The sequence below is a fragment of the Sus scrofa genome, chromosome 3, assembly GCF_054392235.1.
Source record: "Sus scrofa isolate SSC_HxYL_T2T_F1_AM1 chromosome 3, Sscrofa_HxYL_maternal_Yorkshire_Landrace_v2.0, whole genome shotgun sequence".
Classification (NCBI taxonomy): domain Eukaryota; kingdom Metazoa; phylum Chordata; class Mammalia; order Artiodactyla; family Suidae; genus Sus; species Sus scrofa.
The window spans coordinates 85,181,221-85,201,461 of record NC_139385.1 but is presented as its reverse complement, the minus strand read 5'-3'; the positions used below and the strand labels follow the sequence as shown (position 1 = coordinate 85,201,461).

Below are 20,241 nucleotides of genomic sequence, written 5' to 3'. Positions count from 1 at the left end.
TTAGCACAAAGTTAAAACACGGGAATAATATACACTAATGAGTACAAAATAACTCCTGCTCAGTTCCTCTTGACAAAGGCTACAAAGAATAAGTCCCCCAGAAAGCTTCAAATTCTATTACAGTCATACCACCCTTAAAAAAAGTATTCCTTCTTCCAGAGTTAGGTCAGTTGTACATTTCAGTAAGAAAGGTAAGAACTCAATTCTTTTTTACTGATGATAGCTAAGTAAATACCAATTTTAGAGCATATCAGTCATTCCAGATATAATTCTGACAATTCCTTTTAACTCGCACTTTTAGGCGATATTAAAATGACTAAGTCTCAAAAAATGGAATAAAAGGGCCTAACTTTATGTATTAACTGTTCTAGGTAAAACAGTCACTAAATGTTCACCAACATTTTTCACAAGTGTTTCAAGAGGATGGTACACGTAAATGATAAATGATGTAAGATCTATCTCCAGGGTCACGTCTGGACCCATTCACAAGATATTAATTAGCCACGGTTTCTGTTGAGACCCCCCCCCGGGGGGGGGGCCGCCGCTGCGGGGGGGGGGTGGTAGGTGGCAGGAAGTAAGATCGTGCATAATGCCATTGTCGTAGCTTTAGCTAAGGTTCGAATTTCTTCTGGGCCTGCCCGAAAGAAAGCAGCTACAGTATTTTTTAAAAGATAAATCCTGGACGAATGCAATCAATAAAATTCAAGAGACCTCACCTGATGTTCCACAGGTTGCCTCACTCACCTGGTGGACTCTGAAGTCACTCCCCTCCACACCTCAGTTCCCTCAGCCCTCGCTCCTTTTCCAATACAGACCTTTCTCTTCCCTCCTGGTTTGTGTCTCGGTGCAAAGCCCTCTCTGGCCCCCCAGATTCCCTATAGGACCCGCCCTCCTCTCAGGTGCCTTTCTAGGTTCACCACCACCCCGCCAGCTCTTAGAGGCCGGCCTCCGCCCCCAGCACCCGCAGTCACCACGGGACGCCCCCTGCCCAACACCCAGGCTTCGCACCCTCCCGACTCCGGTTCCCGCCAGCGCAACCAAACCTCAGCGGCGCCCGCACCGCACCCCAGCACCGCCCCGCAACACACCCCCCGCCCGCGGCCCCCTTACCGCACATGATGCAGGAGGCACGGTCGGCACAGGAAACAGCGAGTGGCTGGCGAGTTCGGGAGCTCACACGAGCCTGTGGGACGATCTCCGGGCTTGGGGGCCAAGGGGTAGCCGACACTACAGCCTCAGAGATGCGGACAGCCGAGGCAACGACAGCGGTCTCGGCCTCCCGGGCTAGCGAACAACCGCCGCCGGGCCCCGCCCCCCGGCGCGCACCGCGCCGCCGCCGCCGCCCGCAAGTCCCATTGGACCGCTTCCGTGCCGCTCACAGGCACGTCCCGCCTCCCCGCGCCGCTCCGCCCCATCCCGCCCCTGAGCCCACGCAGGCGCTGGCCTGCTGGCTGCCGAGACGTGGCACCGGCTCGCGGTCGCATCCGCTTGAGGTTCCTGGAGCCGCCCTGACTAGCAGCGGGAGGTACTACGCTGTGGGGGAGAAAGAACTCGCTGGCTGGCCGGGAATGACGGAGAGATTAAGAAACAGGATGGAATTGTTAGCAAAGCAAATAGCCTTGGGGAGTGCGCCTCGAGCAGACCAGGGCCTCAAGCTATGGCACCCCCAGGAAGCGGGGAGAGAGGAGGAAGAAAGCAGGAAGCTTGATCCTAGGGGACAAACAAGTCAGGTGGAAAGGAGACATAAGGTTAAAGAAAAACTATGAGGTGAGGTCAGGTTCAGCCAGACTTTCTGGTGACAGACGATTCAGTTCAGGACTTAAGCTCTAAAATCATATGCTTGGCCTCTAAAACCCTCTGCTGCCCATTTCGATCCCCATCCACTGCTCCATAAACCAGTTTTTTGCGGAGGAGGGAGAGGTCAAATTTTACAACGCAACTATCGAACGCTGTGCGCCCAGCCTTAAAAAACTCTGCTACCCTAGACTTGAGATGGCCCACGGGAGAGGACTGTAGGAACTGCCTCCATTTGGTAGACGTACATTTGACTCTGAATGATTAATTCTATAAATTAATGCACCATTGCTGGCAAGAGAGACTTAATCAGAGAGAGATGATGTTTCTGAAAATTTATTACCTGAGCATTTGCTTTAAGAAGATTTAAATGCTATCTTTAATCAAATGTAGATGGTTATCATAACTCTATTAATGGCCCAAGACTAGAATAAAATAAAAACTTAGGGAACATACAGAACAGTGCATGATCTTCTTATCCTAGGTGTTTGGTCTTAGCTCACACTACTGCTCTCTCCCTTCCGCACCTTTCAACACTTTACACTCCAACAAACCTGGGAGCAGGTAGTCCCGAGTGGGCTCACATTCTCACACCTTTTTTACTCTTTGGAATCCTCACTCCACCTCTGCCTAAATGCTGCCTCTTGGAGAAAACCCTTTGTGTCTTCCCCAGAGACTTAAGGACATTCATTCACCTCACATTCTTTGAACTGCCCCCCTTAAAGCAACATGCTTCTATATTTTATGATTTTTTAAAAAATATATTTCCCTACAAAGCTGTTTCTTAAGGCTATAGTCTTTGCAAACCCGACATCTAGTATAAGCCCTAGCAAAAAGGGACCAAAATGTTGAATGAATGAAAAAAACAAGTGGGAAAAAAAAAATGTTCCTAGCAGATTTGCCTTCCTAAGGCTAGTTACCTGATTAAGTGAGCAAAGGGCTTTTCAGTTTTTCTTAGAGGGGAAAAGATGCCCTTTTAGCATTATCTGGAAAAGATGAAAACTCTGATTAAAAAAGATACATGCAGTGGCAGCAGTAGACTGTTTTTCTTGGTCCTAGGGTAAGAGAATTTGCTGCCCAGTGGCTTAAGACTTTGGCTTTGTCTGAGAGATGGGTTGGGAAAGTGGCTAGGGCTTCATGCCTGTCTGCCAGCCGCTCCTGGCCATCTCCCGGGGGCCTGTGCCATCCTGAAAGGCTCTCTCTGTCCCCTGCCTGCTCCAAATCCTTCTAGAGAGCTACTTGGTGGCAGCTCAGGGAACAAACTCCTCTTGTGTCTGAGACCCCCAGCTCTTTCATACTGTTGCACTAGTCTACACTTTTCCCTTTAAGAATTCATTAAAATTTAGCTGATTTCTTTTGTGGGAGCCTCCATCTCCACTTGTCACCCTTTGGAATCCAGTTTCCTTGTTTGCTTTGCTGTCTCTCCTCTCTGCTGGGCTCGATAAATATTATAATCTGTATATTATCCAGCTCCTTCTTGTTGTTTGGGTAGAGTAATATTCCCTTGTATCTTCCTACATTTTAAGGAAAAGTAGAACTTGGTCCTAAGGTTTTTTCATTTGTTTGTTTTTGTCTTTTTGAGGCCACACCCATGACATGTGGAGGTTCCCAGGCTGGGGGTAAAATCGGAGCTGTGGCCCCTGGCCTACACCACAGCCATAGCAATGTGGGATCGGGGCGGCATCTGAGACCTATACCACAGCCCACGGGCACGCTGGATCCTTGACCCACTGAGTGAGGCCAGGGATTGAACCTGTGTCTTCATGGATGCTAGTCAGATTCACTTCTGAGTCATGACAGGAACTCATGGTTCTAAGTTTTTAATGAATGTTAATTATGTATTTGTCTTTGATGTTGGTCAGTATCCCCAATTACTGAGAGAGAAGAGGTGGCAAGTGTTACTACACAATGAAATCCTTCCTCCTTAGTCGCCGTGAGCTCCTTACTGTCTCTAGTGTTAGCCTAGTGAGACAGACACCTGTCTTAGGCAACATTATTGGCCTTTGCATAATGGTTTGTAAAAAGGGAGCAGACAAAGGGACCACTACAGCTCAGGTCAAAGAAGTAAGCTTTTCTGGGTTCAGTAAGCTTTTAGAACTTACTTACTGTCTGGCCTGGATCATAATGTCTTTGCCACATGTCTTATAGTCCATGCCTGTCATTCTCAAAACCCACATCTGGGAGCAAGACAGAAAGGGGGCGGGGGGAGCATGTGATGCTTTCTTTCCTGGGTCCCATCCAGAGGCCTGTTCTAGACCCTGGCATTTGCTTTAATAAGACCTGCCACTTAGCGCTTAATCCTCTCTATTTCTACTTCCCTCGACCCTCAGGAATCCAGCAGTTTACAACGTTTGGCCCCAAATGCCTCCCCCACATCCGAATGAGACCCTTCCCTAAGTTTTATGGAAAAGGAAGAAGAGAAAGAACCCCACCTTGATGCAGTAGGAGGCAGGAAAAAGCCTTACGTGAATTAGAATGTCCAGTGTGTGAGGACATAGCCTTAGAATCACAGATGAAAGGCATTTTAGAAAGTTTTTTACATTTTTTAATGGGTGTTAGTGTATGTACTTAAAGTCATGTTTTTATTCATGAAAAGATAAATACATTAAAAAAAGAAAGTGACATCTTTGATAGAGGCTTTAGCCAGGATACTAAAGGAGCTGAACATAAACCAAATAGGTAAAGAGGGTTTAGGATAGCCATGCTGGTAAAAATTCAAGATGTGATATACCTTTTTGATTAAAAAAAAAAGGTTGGGTGTTCCCATTGTGACTCAGCAGTAATGATTCCTACTAGTAACTGCAGAAAGTAACATGTCTTTTCTATCAAAGGAAATCTTGCTTACTCCATTTTGCTCTGGTTTCGCTGGACCGCCTTCCTCTGACCCCCCCCCCCCCCCCCCCCCCCCCCCCGTCCCTCTTCTCCCAGTAACAATTTGTTTCAAATTAGCCAACTGAAAAGAATGTGCGCCCTGACCTGACCAATGGGGAGGGGACAGGTTCATCAACTGAGTTAGGGATAAATAGGGAGGGTCTTTTCTCGCGCCCTTCTGCAGAAGTAAAGAGCCTTGTCGAGAAAAAAAAAAACAATTTTTTTAAATAAAAAATAAAAAAAAGATACATGCACCCCCTGTGTTCACAGCAGCAGTATTTACAAATTGTCAAGGCATGGAAGCAAACTAAATGTCCATCAAGAGAGGAATGGATAGGAGTACACACTGTGGTTCAGCACTATCCTGACTAGTATCCATGAAGACATGAGTTCGATCCCTGGCCTCGCTCGGTAGGTTAAGGATCCAGTATTGAGGTGAGCTGTTGTGTAGACTGCACACAAGGCTCAGATGCCGTGTTGCTGTGGCTGTGGTATAGGCCAGCAGCTACAGTTCTCATTCTACCCCTAGCGTGGGAACTTCCATATGCCGTAGTTGTGGCCCTAAAAAGACAAAACAGAGAGAGAGAGGAATGGATAAAGAAGATGGGGGGTGATGGAATATTACTCAGCCATCAAAAAGAATGGAATAATGTCATTTACAGTAACACAGATGGTCCTAGAAATTATCAAACTAAGTGAAGTAAGACAAAGGCAAATATCACATGATATCACTTATATGTGGAATCTTAAATGAACTTATTTATAAAACAGACTCACAGACAGAAAACAAATTTACAGTTATCAAAGGGGGAAGGGAGGAAGTGATAAATTAGGATTTGAGGATTAACATATACATATTTCTACATATAAAACAGATGAACAATAAGGACCAGCACAAGAAACTATATCCAATATATTGTAATAACCTATCATGGAAAAGAATCTGGAAAAAAAAAAAAAATATATATATATATATATGGCATGGTTCAATCCCTGGCCCGATGCAGTGAGTTACAGGATTTGCTATGGCCACAGCTGAGGCAGAGGTCACAACTGTGGCTCCAATTCAGTCCTAGGCCCAGGAACTTCTATATGCTGAGGATGCAGGATTAAAAAAAAAAAAAATACACACATATATAAAACAGAATCACTTCATGTACACCTGAAACTAACACAACATTGTAAATCAACTGTCCTGCAGCAAAAGCTGTTTTGAAAAAAAAAAAAAGAGGAGTTCCCATCATGGTTCAGTGGTTAACAAATCCGACTAGGAACTATGAGGTTTCAGGTTCGATCCCTGGCCTCGCTCAGTGGGTTAAGGATCTGGCATTGCCATGAGCTGTGGTGTAGGTCACAGACACAGCTTGGATCCCGCGTTGCTGTGGCTCTGGTGTAGGCCAGCAGCTACAGCTCTGATTAGACCCCTAGCCTGGGAACCTCCATATGCTGTGGGTACAGCCCTAGAAAAGACAAAAAGACCAAAAAAAAAAAAAAAAGATGCCCTTTTATCATTGTCCTCAAAGAAAGGATGGACAAAGTCATATATAACTAACAGAAGTACTTCTCACCTGAAAGCCCTTTAATATGTCAGGCCCTTAAGTGGGTTCCTAAATTATCCAGAGCAAAGTTAAAAAACAGTGAGGTGTTTGTTAATGGACAATACATTTATTGGTTTGAGTCAAAAAAAGCCTCTGTAGGATGTATATCTTAGCCCCAGAGCCCTCATCTAAGAGATTCTGGTAGGACCTTAGTGATATTGCCAAGGAAGGTATGATTCCAGTTTGAACAGTAACTTTGTGCACTGATAGACAAGCTGTTGATGCCACAAAGAATATGTCAGCAGTACCACCAAAGTTCTCATGCTCAAATTATAATAACCTCTTGAACCCTCGATTTCCTCTTCTGCTTGCTACTCACTGTGACTATCACCTTGTCTTTCTCTCTCCATTCTACAGCTGTTTTGGAAGGTGCGTATGCACCAGTTGCAAGGAAGAAACTTTGAAGATCAATATTTTCCCAGCCCAACCTTGAACGACCTCACCAACCCACTGCAACAAAGAGCCTTTGTTACCATGTGCCAGTCAAGGCACTGATACAGAAGAACTTTGGCTGACCCCTATCTATACGAAGCTTTGCCTCAGCTGGACCTTTGGGGATGGGGCTGGAGGAAAAGATAAATGATCTATGAAGGGAAGGGGACATCTCAGTCTACATCTGAGGAAATGGATGTTTCTCTCCTGAACAAAAGTTCTTAACCAACTAAACTAATTTTTAAAAGTCATGATGTAATTCATTGTCTTTTCATGTAAGTCCATTGTCTTTTTCATGTAAGTTCATGGGGTTAGTCCTGTTGAATGTGATGGCTCTCAGCCTTCTCCTTGCCATTGAGTCTGATGGGCTGAAGGCCATCAGGGATTCCACTGCCGTTGCTCAAGAAATGAGGACATAGTTGAGAAAGCTTTATAAGATTTTCAATGCCCCTATGTTTGTGATTTTTGTTATCTCTTATCTGATTACAATAGTATATAGCAGAAGTTTCTCTCATGGCTCAGAGAAAACAAATCTGACTAGTATCCATGAGGACGAAGGTTCGATCCCTGGCCTCTCTCAGTGGGTTAAGGATCTGGTGTTGCCATGAGCTGTGGTGTAGGTTGCAGACACAGCTCAGATATGGCATTGTTGTGGCTGTGGAGTAGGCCGGTGGCTACAGCTCTGATTCAACCCCTAGCCTTGGGATCCTCCATATTCAGGCCTAAAAAGAGACAAAATAATAATAATAAGCAATAAAGTTATTCAAATTAAAAAGTCCTGCCGGAGGGATAAATTAGGAGTTTGGGTTTAACATAGACACACTACTATATATAAAAGAGATAACCAACAAGACCTACTGTATAGCACAGGGAACTCTACTCAATACTCTGTAATAACCTATATGGGGAAAGAATCTGAAAAAATAATAGATATATGTGTAACTGAATCACATATATTGTATATGTATATGTACACCTGAAACTAACACAACATTGTAAATCAACTATACTCCAATAAAATTTGAAAAAAAACAAACAGAAAACAGAAAGGCCTGGGTACAAACTACTGGGATGTAGTATACAGGATGGTGAATACAATTAATAATATTATATTGTATATTTGAAAGTCACTAGGAGAGTAGATCTTAAAAGTTCTCATCACAAGAGAAAAAAATTATAACTGTGGTGATGAATGTTAACTAGGCTTATTACAGTGATCATTTTGCAATATATACTATCATAAATCATGTTGTATGCTTGAAACTAAAATAATGTTATAGGTCAATTATATCTCAGCAGTTAAAAAGGCATGTGAGGAGTTCCTGCTATGGCACACTGGATTAAGAATCTGGCATTGTCTCTGCAACAGTGCAGATTCAGTCCTTGGTTGTGGATCCAACATTGCTGCAGCTGTGGTGTAGGTTGCAGCTGTGGCTCGGATTCAGTCCCTTGCCTGGGAACTTCCACATGTCATGGGTGCAGCTGGAAAAAAATTTTTTTTAAATAAATAAATAAAAAGCCCTGTGAATTATAAGAACATGGGAAGCAGGTGCAAGTATATCTCACTTTTTGAGGAGTTATGTGAAGTGTACTTCAGTGGACGGAGAAGATGATGGCAGGTATCAAAGGAAAAAGAAGTAGGTTGAACCACTAAGGCCTTTGAAATGGAAGAAATGAACACAAGAACAGAAGGCACCACTCAGAGCCTCAAAGAGACTCCTTAAGTGAACCCCCTTTGGTTCCATCACTACCCCAATTCATCCTATACAGCTTCACACCAGAGTGATGTTGCAAAAACACAAATCAGATCCTGTTTCTCTCTACTTGCAATTCAGTGGGATCCTCCTCCAGCAGGATTAAGTCCAGATGTCTGTGCACACACTCTCAGTTATTCAGGATCTCACGCCAGCCAGTTTTATCAGTATTGTCCTCTACCACTCTACTCAAGCATCTTATGGTCTAGCTATACCGAACCTACTGCCAGTTCCCTAAAGAAGAAATCCTATCTTAAACTTTTGTGTCTTTGCATTTGCCCTTTTTTTTTTTTTTAAAGGAAGCATTAAGAAGAGAACCAGGTCAGAAGATGTGGTATATATACACAATGGAATACTACTCAGCCATAAAAAAGGATGACATAATGCCATTTGCAGCAACATGGATGGAACTAGAGAATCTCATACTGAGTGAAATGAGCCAGAAAGACAAAGGCAAATACCATATGATATCACTTATAACTGGAATCTAATATCCAGCACAAATGAACATCTCCTCAGAAAAGAAAATCATGGACTTGGAGAAGAGACTTGTGGTTGCCTGATGGGAGGGGGAGGGAGTGGGAGGGATCGGGAGCTTGGGCTTATCAGACACAACCTAGAATAGATTTACAAGGAGATCCTGCTGAATAGCATTGAGAACTATGTCTAGATACTCATGTTGCAACAGAAGAAAGGGTGGGGGAAAAACTGTAATTGCAATGTATACATGTAAGGATAACCTGACCCCCTTGCTGTACAGTGGGAAAATAAAAAAAAAAAAAAAAAAAAGAAGAGAACCAGGGAGTTCCTGTCGTGGCGCAGTGGTTAACGAATCCGACTAGGAACCATGAGGTTGTGGGTTCAATCCCTGCCCTTGCTCAGTGGGTTAACCATCTGGCGTTGCCATGAGCTGTGGTGTAGGTCGCAGACGCGGCTCAGATCCTGCGTTGCTGTGGCTCTGGCGTAGGCTGGCGGCTACAGCTCCGATTAGATCCCTAGCCTGGGAACCTCCATATGCCACAGGAGCGGCCCAAGAAATGGCAAAAGACAAAAAAAAAAAAAAAAAAAAAAAAGAGAGAGAGAGAGAGAGAACCAAATGTTAGTTAGGGCTTAACTACAGAGGACTAGATAGCCACTCACAAAATAGGATTAAAAGGGAATCAGAAAGTTCCCTTGTCCAAAATTACCTCCACTCCTACCCTATCACATTGCCTAAACTCCACCTGCACATATATATTTAATGCAGAACACTTCCCCCTCCCCAAGGAGATCTACATTAAGTCATCATCAGCTATTATTCTTTGGAGTGAAATTATAGAGTTAGTTTTCATTTGGATACCAGGTGTGAAGAAAATCACTGAGGAGTTGCAAGTTTTGATGGGGATAAACGAGAAGGAAGGCAGACTTGGACAGACTACCTTGGTTGATGACACTGAGCAAGCAAGAGACAATATAAAGACATGTGGAATTCAGTATGGCAATGCCAGAGAAAGGAGGCCAAGATATGACAGAAGGAATCAGAAATAATTTGGTGATGAAGGCAAATTTTACCCATTGTGATGGTTAATTTTATGTGTCAATTCCCTTTCTCTAGAATGCCTGGATTATCTAGTCAAATATTATATTCTGGATATTTCTGTGAGGGTGCTTTTGTCATGGGTAATTTTTTTTCTTTTTTTTCTTTTTTGGCTGCCCTGCTTCGTATGGAGTTCCCAGGTCAGGAATCAGCAATGCTAGATTCTTAACCCACTGGGTCAGGCCAGGTATCGAAACTGTATCCCAGCACTTAGGAACACCAAGGGTGATTTGGGATGAGATTAACATTTAAATCAGTGGACTTTGAGTAAAGCACGTTGTCCTCCATTAAGTAGATGGGCCTCACCCAGTCAGCTATAAGTCTGAATAGAACAAAAGACTGACCTCCCCAGAGCTAGAAGGAATCCCCCAACAGAACTGGACTTGGACTACATCAGCTCTTCCTTTTCTCCAGCCTGGCCAGTCCATCCTGCAGATTTTGGACTTGCTAGCCTCCACGACTGCATGAGCCAGCTCCTTAAAATCAATGTTTCTCTCTCTCCACACACACACACATTAGTGGTTCTGTTTCTCTGGAGAACTCCAACTAATACATCCACCTAAGGCTGATCTTATCGATTTCCTTAATGTAAATATACGTATTTATTTTAAATTTTTAGAGGATAGAGTTTTCAATAACAAATAATAGAAATTCACTCAAACGACCTAAAGAGGGGGATCTATGGTTCATGTGATTAGAAAGGAGAGAGATGCAAACAGCTTCAGGTCAGAACTCTGATTCTCTCTCTGACCCCATGGACAGGAAAATGACCCTCCAACAGCTCTGGAATCATATCTTTTCAGCTTGCAGTCCAAGGGGAGAGAGGGTCTTCTTCCATCCTCACTTTGTATATCCTAGGCAAGGAACCTGCTGGGTCTAGAGTGAGTCATACACCCCTCTCCTGTGACAAAGAAGATATGATACTGTGAATGGGCAGTTCCACCAGAGCCACACAGAGTCAGGAAGAGGCAGAAGTTCTTCAAGTAAAGGGCTGAAAGAAGAAGGGACACTAAGAAAACACAAACAAAAGATGCCTACTACATCAGACAAAGATAGCACTGACTGCCCCACCAAGAACCTCAGGCTTGAGAACAAGGGGTGCTGACTCTAAAGAATACATCCCCCAACACTCCTCTCCAGGATGGTGCCACATTTTCCCAGTAGGCAGAACCTGGGGCAGAGTTTTCCGGCTCTGCTAGAAACTCATTCTACTGCCAAGATATTGTCAACAAATTAGAAACCATGAGATTAACTGGTCCTATCTACTATTTCTGTCCTGTAGGATGTGATCAGAGCCAAAATAGAGCGGAACCATTCAGGGAGCTGCCTAGAGCTGAAAGATGACTAGAAATGTAAGTTGACAGAAAAATACGATTTTCTAGTTTCTTTCAGGGGAAAAGTTGATTGTGCGGACTGCAAGCACAATGTAGAATTATCACTGGTAACTCTGATGTGGGGAAGTGGTATATAAGGCTGGGGTTTCCCAAGGGATGTAAATTCCCACTGGACTGAAGAACAGCTAGATGATTATTCCTACATGAAGAAAATGGACACATATGCACTGTTCCATGATGGTCTGGAGCAAGTAAAAGATGGAAAAGATTTGTGTCCGCTAGAAAGCAACACCTATGAAGATAGGAAAGCTCTTCCCCTCTCTGAAGTAGGAATACTCAGGAAAGGTATGAGAGTCCAATTCCCTTAAGGCAAAATAGTACAGTAGCAGTGTGTACTGGCTCTGCAGCCAGAACACCAGGGCTCTCGTTCCCGGCTTTTCCACTTAAGTTCTATGGCAATGGAATATGTCCTTCTCCTCTGCCTCCTGGGGACAATAATAGCTACCCATCTCATAGGATTAAGACTTTATAAATATAAGGTGCTTAGAACCGTGTCACACAGTGAATGCTCAGTGAATGTTTGCTATTTTTTTTTTCTGTCTTTTTAGGACCACACTCGCGGCATATGGAAGTTCCCAGGCTAGGGGTGGAACATCACAGCTACAGCAACGCAGGATCCTTGACCCACTGAGCGAGACCAGGGATCGAACCCATATCCTCATGGATACTAGTCAGGTTTGTTACCACTGAGCCACAATAGGAACTCCTGTTTGCTATTTTTATATATTTTGCTTCTTATCATTCTGTATATGGCTTGTTGGGCCTCAGGGCAGGTACCCCAAAAATAATGCCTCAATGGTTTACTGACTATTTTGAATTAAAGTTACTTAAGAAATGGCCAATACAAGAGGGACTCCCTGACTCACTTGTCTCCCTGAGAGCAGGAAATAAATCTCCCATGTGACAGGTGCCCTCCCTGTAATGGGAGGCAGAAAGACATTTTTATCACCAGAGACAGGAAATTCAGGTCAGAAGGCTATCTAAACAAACTGTTACTTCTTTATTTCTTTCTTTTCTTTTTTTAGGCCTGTACTGGCGGCATATTGAAATTCCCAGGCTGGGGGAGAATTGGAGCTGCAGCTGCCAGCCTACTCCACAGACTCCACAATGCCAGGCCTGAGCCACATCGGCAGCTTGTGACAACACCAGATCCTTAACCCACTGAGTGAGGCCAGAGATCAAACCTGCATCCTCATGACACTAGTCAGGTTCTTAATCCACTGAGCTGCAATGGGAACTCCACTGTGTTACTTCTTTACTAACTTACTACCCAAGTCCAAACTCTGCTTACATTTCCTAATTAAGCACCCAAACCTAAATTTCTTTGTTCTGTGAATTTCTCTCAAATTAATTGTTTGTCTAACAATATAAAAGGTAACTAATTGCTCTGGCCAAATCTTATGTCCCATTACTATGAGACCTTCCTGTGGAAGAATTAAAATTGTTTCTTTTTCTCCTAATAATCTGTCCTGTGTCAGTTTTTTTATTAGTCCAGTCACAAGAATTTAGAGAGTTAGAGGGGAAATTATCTCCTCCCTGACAGGCTCCATCCTAATTTTGGTTAGTAAAAAATCCTCCAGGTGCTTCATTTACTCTTAGCCAATAATCCTGGTTTCAAATACAAATTGGAATGTCCCATATTTATAAAGTGTTTTCAAGAATATTTCATGTGGGAGTTCCCATAGTGGCTCAGTGGAAACGAATCTGACTAGTATCATGAGGATGCAGGTTCAATCTCTGGCCTTGCTCTGTGGGTTAAGGATCCAGCATTGCCGTGAGCTGTGGTGTAGGTCACAGATGCAGCTCAGATCTGGCATTGCTGTGGCTGTGGCGTAGGCCAGCAGCTGTACCTCTGATTAGACCCCCAGGCTGAGAACCTCCACGTGCCGCAGGTGCGGCCTTAAAAAAGACAAAAAAAAAACTTCATGTAACTAACTGAATCACTTTGTGGTACAGCAAAAATTATCACAACATTGTACATTAACTATACTTCAATAAAACTTAAAAAAAAGAACAAAACAGAACAGACTGATTGCAGTCACACAAACACACCCTAATGGCTCAGCAAGTTAATGATCTAGCGTTGTCACTGATGTGGCTTGGATTGCTACTGTGATGCAGGTTCAATCCTTGGCCTGGGAGCTTCTGCATGCCACAGATGTGGCCAAAAACAAAACAAAACAAAACAAAAAACACCCATAATATTTCATGTAAAAAAGATTTTATAGATTTGGGGGAGTTAATTTTTACTTTTGTTTTAGTGAAGCACAACTAACAGTGAATGATTACATTCTTTCTTTGGGGCTGTATGAGAAGAAATTAAGTATAATTGAAACATTCAAAATTTAAAGGTTTTACCTGATTAATTTACACCTAAGTTAATCTTTGATTGAAAAAATGCCTCCATCAATTTAAAAATATGATTTTTTTTTTTTTTTTACTTTTTTTTGCCACCCCACAGCATATGGGGTTCCCAGACCAGGGATCAGATCTGAGGTGCAGTTGTAATCTATACAAGACCCCTAACCCACTGTGCTAGCTGGGGATCGAACCTGCATCCCAGTGCTCTCCACCATCGATCCCACTGCACTGCAGCAGGAACTCCTGTTGTTATTTTAAGATTGACATTTGGCACTGCTGCCACAAATAAAAAAGTAGTAAAATGATTTATCAAGTCTTCCATGATTTACCAGGCTCTTTGTTAGAAGGCAATCAGCATCAAATGACAGAACACCTAACAACAAGAGCTGTAACAAGAAAAATTTTTATCACATGCGATATTCTGAAAATGGGTGTTCCCTGGCTGCGTCAAATGTCAGTAGTGTCCTCAAAGATCCAAGCCCTTTTTTTTTTTCCTTCCTTCTTTGCCATTCTTAGAGAATAGGCTTTTCATGATCACAAGCTGATTGTCAGGGCCTCAGACATCAAGTCTGAGGGAAAAGAGCCTTTGTTACATAAATTCTCTTCTCTCTCAATTAAGGAAGAAAACCTTTCCAGAACTCACCAGTAGACTTTCTCTTACAGCTCATAGGCCAGAGCTGGGTCTTATGTCCATACCTAGTCTAAGGAAGGGCAAAGAAAAAAAGAGTTACAATGTCTCCATTAGACTTGTTATAATTTATCCCTTAGGACTGAGGTGGGACCTACCTTCCCTGGGCACGCGGCAACCAAGTGGTAACCAAGAGGACCTCTCTCAGTACAAAGCAGGGACGTAAGCTGGGTAGGCAGCCCAGGCTTTATGCAGCCCACTGCCTACCCCGGCACCATTTCCAGCTAAGTCCTTCCACCTTCCACTCGTCATATGTAGCTTCCTGAGTTCCCAAATATATCTCACAGCTTCCAGATTCTGAAGACACTGATAGAATGTTCTCCTCCACCTTTCCTCCTTGTTCTTCATGGCTGTTTCCTTTGGAAGCAAATCTTTCCAATAACTTGGCTTCTCATGATTTCTCCTTTTCCAATAACTGAATTCCCCACTCACCTCAGCCACTTATTTCATGGCCACAGACAAGACTTGTCATTAGCTGTATCTCCTCCACAATCTCAATTTCCCGTAGCTTCAGCTAAAGGGCAGGTTAATGTGCGTAGCTTACAAAGCAAGTCCCAGAGTCTAACCTGAATTCATCTATAACGGCTCAGGAAACAAGGTCTCCAACCCCACTGCCTAGTTCTGCAGACCAAAAGAACAAAATAAAACCTGCTGTTCCTGGCATTCACAACTGCTGTTGTGAATTTTCTGTTTCCTTCCCTGTTTGTGGGGCTTGTTTGGCGACGGCCTGCAGCGCTTTGCTGTAGGACCTCAACTAGATCCCAGACTAGGGATTGAACCCAGGCCACAGTGGTGAAAGTGTTAAGCCCTAACCACTAAACCACTAGGGAACTCTGTTTCCATCCCTTTTTTTGCGGAGGGTGGAGCAGGGGGGAGCACCTGTGCCATGTGCAAGTTCCCAGCCCAGGGATGGAACCTGTGCCACAACAGCGACCCAAACCGGATCTTTAACCTGCTGTACCACAGTGGGAACTCCCCTCCACCCCATTTCAATCTCAGTACTTTTGTGGAAAAGAATTCCAGAGATGCAACATATTCTGTCTTTCCTGATATTGTCTGTGAATAGCTGTCTCCAAATTACTGTAGAAAAATAAGAGAGAAGGATAATTTTCTATTTGGGTTATTTGAAAAAGTAGTACCCCTGTGGTAGAAAGATTAACTGCCTAACTTTCTGGCATGGTATAGGTTACAAATCTCTGAGTCAGGAGAAGCCAATAGAAGGACCGAGCAGATTCACATCTTTTTTTTTTTTTTTTTTCAGAGAGATTTTATATCATAAGATAAGGCCTGAGCACACTAAGGCAGTTTTTCTCAATTCAGCTTGCTGTGTCTTATATTCAGTGGAAATTATGTCTACGTTCTGGAACTTGGTTCTTTATCAGTTTTCAGTATTATAACTTTTTTTTTGGTCTTTCAGTGAGAAGTTATGTGCTACTACACTGCAGGCCATTAGCCAGATACCATTTTAAAACTAAAACTGTTTAATGCTTAAAAAAAAAAAAAAAAAAAAAAAAAACTCATAAAAAGCTAAACCATTTCATAGAATATTTAATTTGAAATTTTTTTTTTCTTTTTAAGGCAGCAAATGGAAGTTCCAAGGCTAGGGGTTGAATTGGAGCTGCAGCTGTAGGCCTACACTACAGCTACAGCAATGCTGGGTCCTTAATCCACTGGGCAAGGCAGGGATCTAACCTACATCCTCATGGACACTATGTTGGGCTCTTAAACCACTGAGCCACAACAAGAACTCCAATTTTAATTTTTTTTTTTTTTTTTTTTTTGTCTATTTGCCTTTTCTGGGGCCTCTCCCGAGGCACATGGAGGTTCCCAGGCTAGGGGTCTGATTGGAGCTATAGCCACCAGCCTACACCACAGCCACAGCAACTCGGGATCTGAGCCATGTCTGCAACCTACACCACAGCTCATGGTAACGCCGGATCCTTAACCCACTGAGCCAGGCCAGGGATCGAACCTACAACCTCATGGTTCCTAGTTGGATTCGTTAACCACTGAGCCACAATAGGAACTCCTCCAATTTTTACTTTTTGGCCATGCCTGTGGCATGCCAAAGTTACTGGGCCAGGGATCAAACCCAAGACTCTGTACTGACAACATTAAATCCTTAACTGCTAGACTACCAGGGAAATCTATTTTGGAATATTTTAAAAAGTAATCTTCCTATTAACTTCCATATTTAAAAAGTAAATAAATTAGATGTGGGGAAAATGTATTTTCAGCTGCTTCACACATTATGCAAAGAAGGAATCATGAGAAATGAAGAACAAAAATAAAAATATCCCTGGATAAAATCCACGTGTACAGAGGATGACTCAGGATGTTATAAATAACTCATATGAGGTAAAGCAAACATGCAATATTTATATATCATTCTCTGAAGAAAGGGCACATTTTATTAATCCTCAAATTTCTTAGCAGATTAATAATAAAAGCTTAGTATATATTATCAGCAAGTCTGACTGCTGGGCTCAAAGAAAACTCAAATTACTTTAAGGTGAGTTTGCTTCTTTTTCATCTGATTCATCATCCATAACCTAAAACAGACAAACAAAAAAATAACAAAGAGAATTTAAGAATTCAGGATCAGAAATTCCTATTTTCTGCATTTTAATATTACTGGTTTACCTGAAATACTCTATAACAATGCATGTCAATCCAATAAGAATAAATTTATCAACAGCCCCCCAAAGCACAGGGGGTTTGCATCATAACTTGATATTCTAACAACACGAGAGCAAATCGGATATTAGCAAATTAATTAAAACACTGGTCTCTTTTCTATGTCCCAACGGAGACTTCTAATAGCAGAGTCTCAGCTGGAGGGAGAAGACTATAATGATTAAGTGCTACTTCCCAGCTCTATGACTAATATATATAATTGACTTTTTTTTCCCCAAAAGCATCTTATTTCCTTAAATATATTTTAGAGAGCTATACCAAACTGTTATTGTAACTATATGTATTATAAAAATGAATCCCTAAAAAAAGTAAAGAGACAAAATATCATACAAGCAACTAATTATTTTGGTCTTACTCAGATAAAAGTTCACTTAATTTAATTTAATTTATTTATTTATTTAGCCTTTTCTAGGGCCGCTCCTGTGGCATATGGAGGTTCCCAGGCTAGGGGTCTAATCAGAGCTGTCAGACCTAGACCAGAGCCACAGCAGCGCGGGATCTGAGCCTTGTCTGCAACCTACACCACACAGCAATGCCAGATCCTTAACCCATAAGCAAGGTCAGGCATCGAACCCGAAACCTCATGGTTCCTAGTCGGATTCGTTAACCACTGAGCCATGACGGGAATTCCCAAAAGTTCATTTTAAACCTTAGAAAAAAATGAAGGTTTTCATTTCAGGTAAGTTAAAAAAATACTAACGAATACCTGAAGAAAAAAAACAACAAGATTAGTAATTTTTCATGAGTTAATATAATACTCAGATAATAAAAAACAACTTCCTTGGAAAGGAAAAGAGTCATATAAACCTAAGAATATTTTTTCTCTTCACCAATAATTAAATGCCAATTCAGGTTTATAATCTGCCAGCTCATCACCCCACCCTGGACAGGTAAATAAAAATATTCCTCTGTTAATCCACCAAAGTGTTAATATAACTTTTTAAAAAGGCATGTAGAGGATAATGGGACAAAGATTAATTTTTTAAAAATCTAGATGAATCTGGTTCCGATCTGAGACAATCAATGGAAAAATATTTCTCTCATAGTTTCTTCTGGGTTGAGTAAAAAGGGGTATTAAATTTCAAGGAACTGGTATGTTTATCAGTCTCAGCAATACCCAACCCAAAGGATTTTGTCAATTCATAGAGAACAGACTTGTGATTGTCAAAGGGGGAGAGGGGTGGGTGGATGGATGGATTGGGAATTTGGGATTAGCAGATGCAAACTACTACATATTGAATGAATAAACAACAAGGTCTACTGTAGAGCACAAGGAACTATATTCAATATCCTGCGATAAATCATAATGGAAAAGAAAATGGAAAAGAATTCATATACATATGTATAACTGAATCACTTTGCTGTACAACAGAAATTAACACATTGCAAATCAATTATACTTCAATAAATCAAAGAATTTTGTCAAATAACGTCTATTTTAGGCAAAATATTCCTAAATTTGGAATAATATTCCTAAATATTTATTTAATACAAACTATGTAAACAATATGTACAACACATAGGGCTGTGTTGCAGAAGCACACAAAGACCTAGATATAATCACACATCTCTCAAGGAACTCACTCATACACAGAAAGATGAAACAGACACAAAGAAGCTCTGCACCAAAGAAAAGCCTATTTCCAAGTTTAGGACAGATAAGAACTTCAAAGAGAAGATGCCATGTATTATTGTACCAAAAAGACAGATTTAAATGCTATCCAACGACAACTAAGCCTCAAAAGGAGCTGAGAGGAGATGCTACCTCCCTAAAGGCACGGAATTACTTAAAGAGTTTTTTGGTTGTTTTTTTGTTTTGTTTCATATCTAATTTCCATACACTCTTTCCTTCCTTTATAATTTCTCTCCATAAGGCCATGCCTCTTGGTTGAGAATTACTGCAGTGAGGATCACTATTACCACTGAGCATGTGCTGGGCTATCCTTCTGTATCGGGGCAGGAAAAATGCTGACATCGGGCTAGAGATAAAGCTCTATAGCTCTACTCAGTAACCTGTTTACTGTACACCAAATTATGATTTCTTAATGAGCTTCTTGTCTGCACATTTATGAATGAAAAGTAGATAAATACAAAGCCACTGAGCTCTTCCACTAAAGACTTCTAAATCTCATTTATAAAAATCCCATGATGGTTTGAATCTCCCTTTCGTTATTTTTCTGCAACCAGAGCAGCAGTAGGCCCTGAGTCTCAATTTCCCATGTACAACATGGAATTGACTTACCTAATAGTAATACACTGTGTTGTTAAGATAAATGAGGTAATATTGGTAAAAATGCCAGGCACACATTCAGTAAAGCACTAAAGTCAGTTCCTAAATAAGGATTTTTCAAGTCTGATAACAATGGAACACAATGATACAGCCCTTGAAAACATATCAGGCTGTGAATTTTTTTTCTTTCCAAAAATTCATTTTAATATTAAATCTAAAGTGTCATATGATATTGGTATACCTGTTCTACACCTTCTACTTCTGGAATATAAAATTGCAGCATGTTCTGAATTCCATTTTTCAAAGTAATGATTGAACTGGGGCAGCTGGTACAAGAACCTTGGAGTTTCAGCTGTACGATGCCATCTTCAAAGCCTTTATAGATTACATCTCCTCCATCTTCCTGCACAGTTGGCCTGCAGTCACGGAGTATTTGTGACAGATTTAAAAGAACAGACATTTTCATCAAAAAACTTTAATACGACTCCGAGCTTAGGTTCTATGTTGGTAAAATTCACAAAATTAGAGCTACAGAACAATAACTGTAGCTAGTCTCATTCATTATTATTATTATTATTATTTTGCTTTTTAGGGTCGCACTTGCGGCATATGGAAGTTCCCAGGTTAGGGGTTGAATCGGACCTTTAGCTGCTGGCCTACACCACAGATACAGCAACTCACACTCTGAGCCACATCTGTGACCTCCACCATAGCTCACAGCAACGCCAGATTCCCATCCCCCTGAGAAAGGCCAGGGATCTAATGCGCATCCTCATGGATACTAGTTGGATTTGTTTCTGTTGCACCACAACGGGAACTCCAGTTTTTATTTTTTTTTTTTACTTC

General features: G+C 41.9%; 3 protein-coding genes across 7 annotated transcripts in view; 1 reads left to right on the top strand and 2 right to left on the bottom strand.

Moving 5' to 3' along the window:
- Nucleotides 1-1,308, bottom strand: part of GFPT1 (glutamine--fructose-6-phosphate transaminase 1) — a 56,694-nt gene extending 55,386 nt beyond the window's left edge. For 2 of the 3 annotated variants that reach the window (XR_014839550.1, XM_005662490.4), the window contains exon 1: nucleotides 1,111-1,308. Coding sequence is in view for 2 of the 3 variants with exons in the window: in XM_005662490.4 (XP_005662547.2) it covers nucleotides 1,111-1,117 (7 nt within the window). In the remaining variant the exon portion in view is untranslated. 3 annotated transcript variants of the gene reach the window in all.
- LOC146404741 (uncharacterized) lies at nucleotides 1,116-8,977 on the top strand. Its single transcript, XM_085019043.1, has 2 exons — nucleotides 1,116-1,525; nucleotides 6,621-8,977. Exons 1-2 carry the CDS (start codon nucleotides 1,116-1,118, stop codon nucleotides 6,694-6,696), a joined length of 486 nt encoding a protein of 161 aa, XP_084875169.1. The 3' UTR covers nucleotides 6,697-8,977.
- A 7,874-nt stretch (nucleotides 8,978-16,851) lies between these two features.
- The window catches only part of NFU1 (NFU1 iron-sulfur cluster scaffold), a 30,089-nt gene continuing 26,699 nt past the window's right edge, over nucleotides 16,852-20,241 (bottom strand). For all 3 annotated transcript variants that reach the window (XM_021087413.2, XM_021087412.2, XM_085019042.1), the window contains 2 exons: nucleotides 19,637-19,811; nucleotides 16,852-17,020 (listed from right to left, as the gene is read on the bottom strand). In XM_021087413.2, the coding sequence (XP_020943072.1) occupies nucleotides 16,976-17,020; nucleotides 19,637-19,811 (220 nt within the window). In that variant the 3' untranslated portion in view covers nucleotides 16,852-16,975. The remainder of the gene's footprint in view (nucleotides 17,021-19,636; nucleotides 19,812-20,241) is intronic.